This window comes from Amblyomma mixtum, chromosome 3 (assembly GCF_055824585.1).
Source record: "Amblyomma mixtum isolate Tamu chromosome 3, ASM5582458v1, whole genome shotgun sequence".
NCBI classification, from domain to species: Eukaryota; Metazoa; Arthropoda; class Arachnida; order Ixodida; family Ixodidae; genus Amblyomma; species Amblyomma mixtum.
The window spans coordinates 237,322,840-237,328,041 of record NC_143014.1 but is presented as its reverse complement, the minus strand read 5'-3'; the positions used below and the strand labels follow the sequence as shown (position 1 = coordinate 237,328,041).

General features: G+C 49.2%; 1 protein-coding gene across 1 annotated transcript; it reads left to right on the top strand.

The window, feature by feature from the left end:
* The first annotated feature begins 1,990 nt into the window (after positions 1-1,990).
* On the top strand, positions 1,991-4,864 carry LOC149354095 (uncharacterized). The gene is made up of 3 exons (XM_089577451.1): positions 1,991-2,262; positions 3,440-3,513; positions 3,739-4,864. Exons 1-3 carry the CDS (start codon positions 2,017-2,019, stop codon positions 4,862-4,864), a joined length of 1,446 nt encoding a protein of 481 aa, XP_089433577.1. The 5' UTR covers positions 1,991-2,016.
* The last annotated feature ends 338 nt before the right edge of the window (positions 4,865-5,202 follow it).

Genomic DNA, 5,202 nt, shown 5'->3' with positions numbered 1-5,202 from the left:
AGCGGCGAAGTTTCAACGCGGTGTCATTCGCAAGTGAAGAGAGTCGCGCACGAAGTTGAACTTCAGATAAGGTCTGCACGCTTCGAGATTCAAGCGGACCAACGCGATGAAATACTTGCAATATATGAATTCGCAGCAGTTCTAAACAGACATGTATACGGGACTGCTCGAGCGCACGACGGTACACGCCGCGCCAGCAGCGGTCTTTCAGCATGCCACGAAACGGTGGGCCTCCTGCAGTCTTTCTTGACTGCATCTCGCTAAACAAGTAGTCATGCCTGCCTTGTAGTAGCCGCCATCTGTTCCTTCAGCAAATGCTAACATGATGCAATGCATATATGAGCTCGCAGCCAAATAACGCTGCAGCGCGAGCTCGTGCGCTGCGCGCTTGATGTCGTTTTCTTGATATAGCTTTCCATCCTTAAAACGACATCGCTCGAACACGTTCGCTGTTATCAGTGATGCCGCGCTGCCACATACGTGCTGGTTTGAGGTCGACAATGTGCACATTTCACTCTCGACGCTGGGCTGCTCGTAGTGCGTAGCGAATTCGGACCTAATCAACCCGCCCATTTGTGGTCATTTGCACGCACCTGGCCACCTCACCACGTTGCACCAGTAGAATTGTCTCAATTGTCGCAGTGGCCGGGTCTTTAGTCGTGAATCACCAGCCATGCCTGCTGATTTGTCGATTTGCCTTAATAGTGATTATCTGAAGTGAGATGTTGACATGGCATATGAAATATACCATGTATTTTTTGCGCTCTTTGCTGTGTTGTGCATTCCCTTGATATGATCTCTGAATTATGCTGTTCGTTTCTCACTTTTTGCTGCTTGCTCTGTTGTGCATTCCCTACTGTTCGGTGATTGTCATCGTACACTTTTTGCTGCTTTGCTGCTTGCTTGGTCAAACTGCCTATGTAGGGATCTACTAGACAAGTTGTGTTGTAGAATGCATAAATTCTCATTCTACGCCTGCATATGCGGCTGCTCGCTACATATACATTTTTTGAGAGAGGTAAGCGCCAAAATAACACGAATACAAGGAGGATGAGGCCGGCTGTAGACTGCGGGCAAGGTTGTAGGTACATATGCGGGATGACTGGCCGAATTGTTTTTCTCGTTACCCACAAAGTGGCGACTGCATATCCTGATGATCGGCACTGCATCCCACGGTTTGCCGTCCGGACTGCATGTGCAAAAAGAACGAATTTCAGCAACGCGGATAACCAAACAAACATCAAGGCACGCGAAGCAGCCAGCACAACGCGAAGGTTCGCTTACTCAGTGCGTCGAACTGCAGCTATCCAGCGCGTCCGGCGCTCCGCTTCGTGAGACCTTGAAGAAAAACGGTGGAATTTGATACTGGGATTCAGACCTTCTTGCTCGTGGCAGCCCACGACGCAGCAGTAACGACGGTGACGCTTTTTCGAGACTGAACGAGGTCTCTCGGCGGATCGGCGCCGCCGATTCCTTCTGCTGCCTGCGTTTCGTGCTGAGGCACACGGAGCGTCGGTTTTCTAAATACTAAGCCACGGCCAGGCCGCGGGGTGGTTGGTCACAAGTGTCGGTCCTTATCGCACTCACAACAGTACAGAAAAACGTGCGAATCGACGCAAAACGCAGGCTAGAAAGGTGCGCCGCCACAGCCAGGGCTCACTACTGACCCAACCTGGTACTACCCAGCCAACTTCTCCTTGCCGCCACCAGGCGCCGCCACGTTACCTGAAACTCCAGCGCAAGAGGCCTCCCTGGGCGCTGCCATATTGTTCCCTGGACTGCAGTGGGCACCTCCCGCTAGCACGGTGGAAGCGGCGAAACACCTCCTCTCTGGACTGCTAGAAACCGGTTCCGCCGCCGGAAACAATATGGCAGCGCCCAGGTTGGAAAGGTGTATAGGGGGCGCTACTGGAGATTTAATATGGCTGTCGTTGAGGGGATCGCGTAGACGCCGCCAGCTAGTGTGCACGTCGCATCGGATCGCGCAGTGTTTCCGGCCGCTGTCTCCGTGTTGTCATGTCTTTATTTAGACGACCACTGACTCTGGGATGTATTATGTCCCACATCGGGGGTTCAGAAACGCTGGTTCGGTGCCTGATAGAAGGGGAAGAAGTTTTGAACGCAGGACACATCATTTGCCGCGGCTTGAAAGGATGCACAGCCTCGTCATACACGATCCAAGGATTGTGCCTGCAGACATCACAAGTGCGGCAAAACCCGCACGAGCTGTGGTTCGAGTTCAGGAGCGACGAAACCATACAGGTAGGCACATGAACTATTTAATAGCATAATTTGTTTTCTTTGCGGTGGGAGACCCCATTGCTCCGTGCGTGCGTCGCGGCTTCGGTGCACGGACCTTTCCCACGTGTTGCACGACAGGAAGTGTGCTGCTTGTGTGCGCGAGTAAACAAACGGCATTTGCTTGCATTTTATTGCCGAAGCGCGACCTATGCAATCGCAGAGCACATGACAAACGGTAAGGCATTCCAGAAAGCCGCTTTTATCGCTGTGGGAACATTGATTTTGTCATCCTCCGATGAACAAGTTCCGAACAACTCAGTTTGTGTGCCCGCGAAGCAGTAATGTTTCTTCCGCTACAACTTCGGATTGTTTATTTTAGAGCGAAAACTGCAATAGCTTTGTACAAGCCATTTAGGGGGTGCAAGGGCAGCCGTTGTTTTTTGTGTGGAGGCGCAGACGCGAAAGGCCGCTACGAAGAATGGCATGATTGTAGCGCGTAGTGTGCGATTTGCGATGCTCTCATCCAAATTTAATATAGCGAGATACATGTTATTCAAAACGAAGCAGGAGAAAGAGCAATATATCATTTATTCGTATGAGATCAAGAGTGCCTGTTTCGAACTGCGAGTACTTTTTTTTTTAGCGCGGTAGCACTACTAGGCGCACTTTCCGATTTCGCGCATACGTACTATCGGCGGCGAAAGTTTGCGAGACGCGATTTCAAGGGAAAACGTTTATTGTAGGTGCATATCGGTACCCGCTCGCCCGACATTGTTACCAGAGGAAGGAACATGCATTTTTTGTCCCGCACACCCACGAGCCGTAAACATTTGCTGGCGATAGTACATACGTCTTTGAAGCCTGCTTTCTGGCAGGCAGCCCACCTGCCTAAATAATGCCCCGTCCCTCTGTGAGGGGGCCATGGAGCAGATTTTCTTTTTGTTAGTTATTACCACTAACTCAAAGTTTTGCCAATTATCATTTTTAATCACCTGGCAGGCCTTCACCTGGGTGAAGGACCTCAAGGTAAATGCCTTCAATGTAAAGGCCTTTAAACCAAAGGCCTTCATAGTAAAGGTGCTTAGGTTAAATACCTTTAGCATGTACGGACCTTATGTGCTCCCTGTAACTAGTGCTACTGCACGATATTCCACGCTTGGCTATGCTAAACCATCCACTATTTTTTCCTCTCTTGCAGGGCCCCTGCTCGTGCAAAGCTGGGAACTCGGTACGGTGCAAACACATGATTGCAATGCTGCTTTTTGCACACAGGTAAGCATGCACAAAGATGATTCCTAATTTAGGAGTTCCACTAGCTGCATTCATCAAATTGTGTCTTTTCTATGCGTGTTGCAGTTCAGTTCCAACGTACAATTAAACACAGTTTGACGCCGCTTCTTATCTATGAATGAATATGTTACTCGTTTCTCACAGGATTTTCGGGTTGCTCTTGAGAATGTTTTATTTACTTAGAATACAATCTGTTCACTGCTGCAGAACTGGCATCCAGAACTTGGACCTCCTCACTTGCACCGACGTGAAGCAAGCGTGGGGCAGACTGAAAGCGAAAAACATTTACAAGGCCAGAAAAATCAAGAACTTGTGCCACGTACAGCCGAAACCAAGGATTCAGTTGGACACTGAGAAACTCAGTGCGATTCGACAGCAGCTCATTGCTGCTGCTCCACAAAGCGCCTTAGCAAGGCATGTGGAAGGCCGCTGCCTTCAACATGAAAACCATGGAGAAAGTGATGAGAGCCTGTGCAGTGACAACACGGGCTGTGAACCTGATATGATACTGCAACATATACTTGCCAGCCAACATGCAAAGCAGTTCAAAGAACTACAGTACCATGAAGTGGCGTTCAGGGACTGGAACAGATTCAAACTTTACAGAACTCGTAAGGAGCACTTGAGCCCCAATCTGTTCAAATTTTATGAGGACATGGTTGCTGTGAGTGCAGTACAAGCAGCTAAAATTTGTTCACAAACGATTGGACAAGATAGTGCACAATGGAAATGGGAGCGAATGCTCCGTATAACCGGAAGCAAGTGTCACACTTTGTATCGGTTTGCACCATCACCAGCACACAGCTGGGAAGAGAAGATCACAAAAATGCTAACAGAAAACTTTCCAGGAAACGACGCCACAAGATATGGCAAGGCTTGTGAGAAGCCCGCTCTTGAAGAGTATGTGATGAACACTGCTGATGCAGTCTCGACATTGGGCCTGGTTGTGAACCCTTTGGTTCCATGGCTTGGCTTCAGCCCCGACGGAATTGTTTTCAGACATGGAGAGCCAGCTGTCTTATTAGAGATAAAAAGCCCAACACGTGGCAAAACAGAAAAAATTTCTGAGCTTGTGAGGCAGAAGAAAGTGCCGTACATTCTGTGCCAAGGCGAAAATTATAGCTTGAGGCCTACCCACTGCTATCACACGCAAGTGCAACTGGGACTATTTCTTTTGGATTTGGAAGAAGCCCGCCTTATTGTATACAGTGAGGTGGAATCTCTGATAATCGTTGTGAGGAGGTGCGTGCCATTTATTGACAGCCTGATTCGACGTCTGCAGTATGTGTATTTTACACAATACCTGCCAGAACTTAATAAGTATATGAGATGATGGAAGTGTAATGGGTTTCGCGGGCACAGGACACAAAACACAGCACGGCACGGCACAAAGCAAGAAGCGCGGAACGGCGTTCACCGACAGTCAGCGGTTCCAACAGCACCAACAGGAGGCACGCGCTCGCCGAGAGCAGTCCTGCTGCCGCGCGGGCACTTCTTCGTCATTACAGAAGGAATAAACAAGCAAAAATGTATGCATTGTGGTCACCAGTGTTGTAATGAACACCCAAAACAAACAGCACAACCCTGTCATTTGTCAGGCAATGTTCTCCTAATACCCACATACTGATAACGCAGAAACAGTATGCTCGCCTGAAATGCCACAAAATCTGT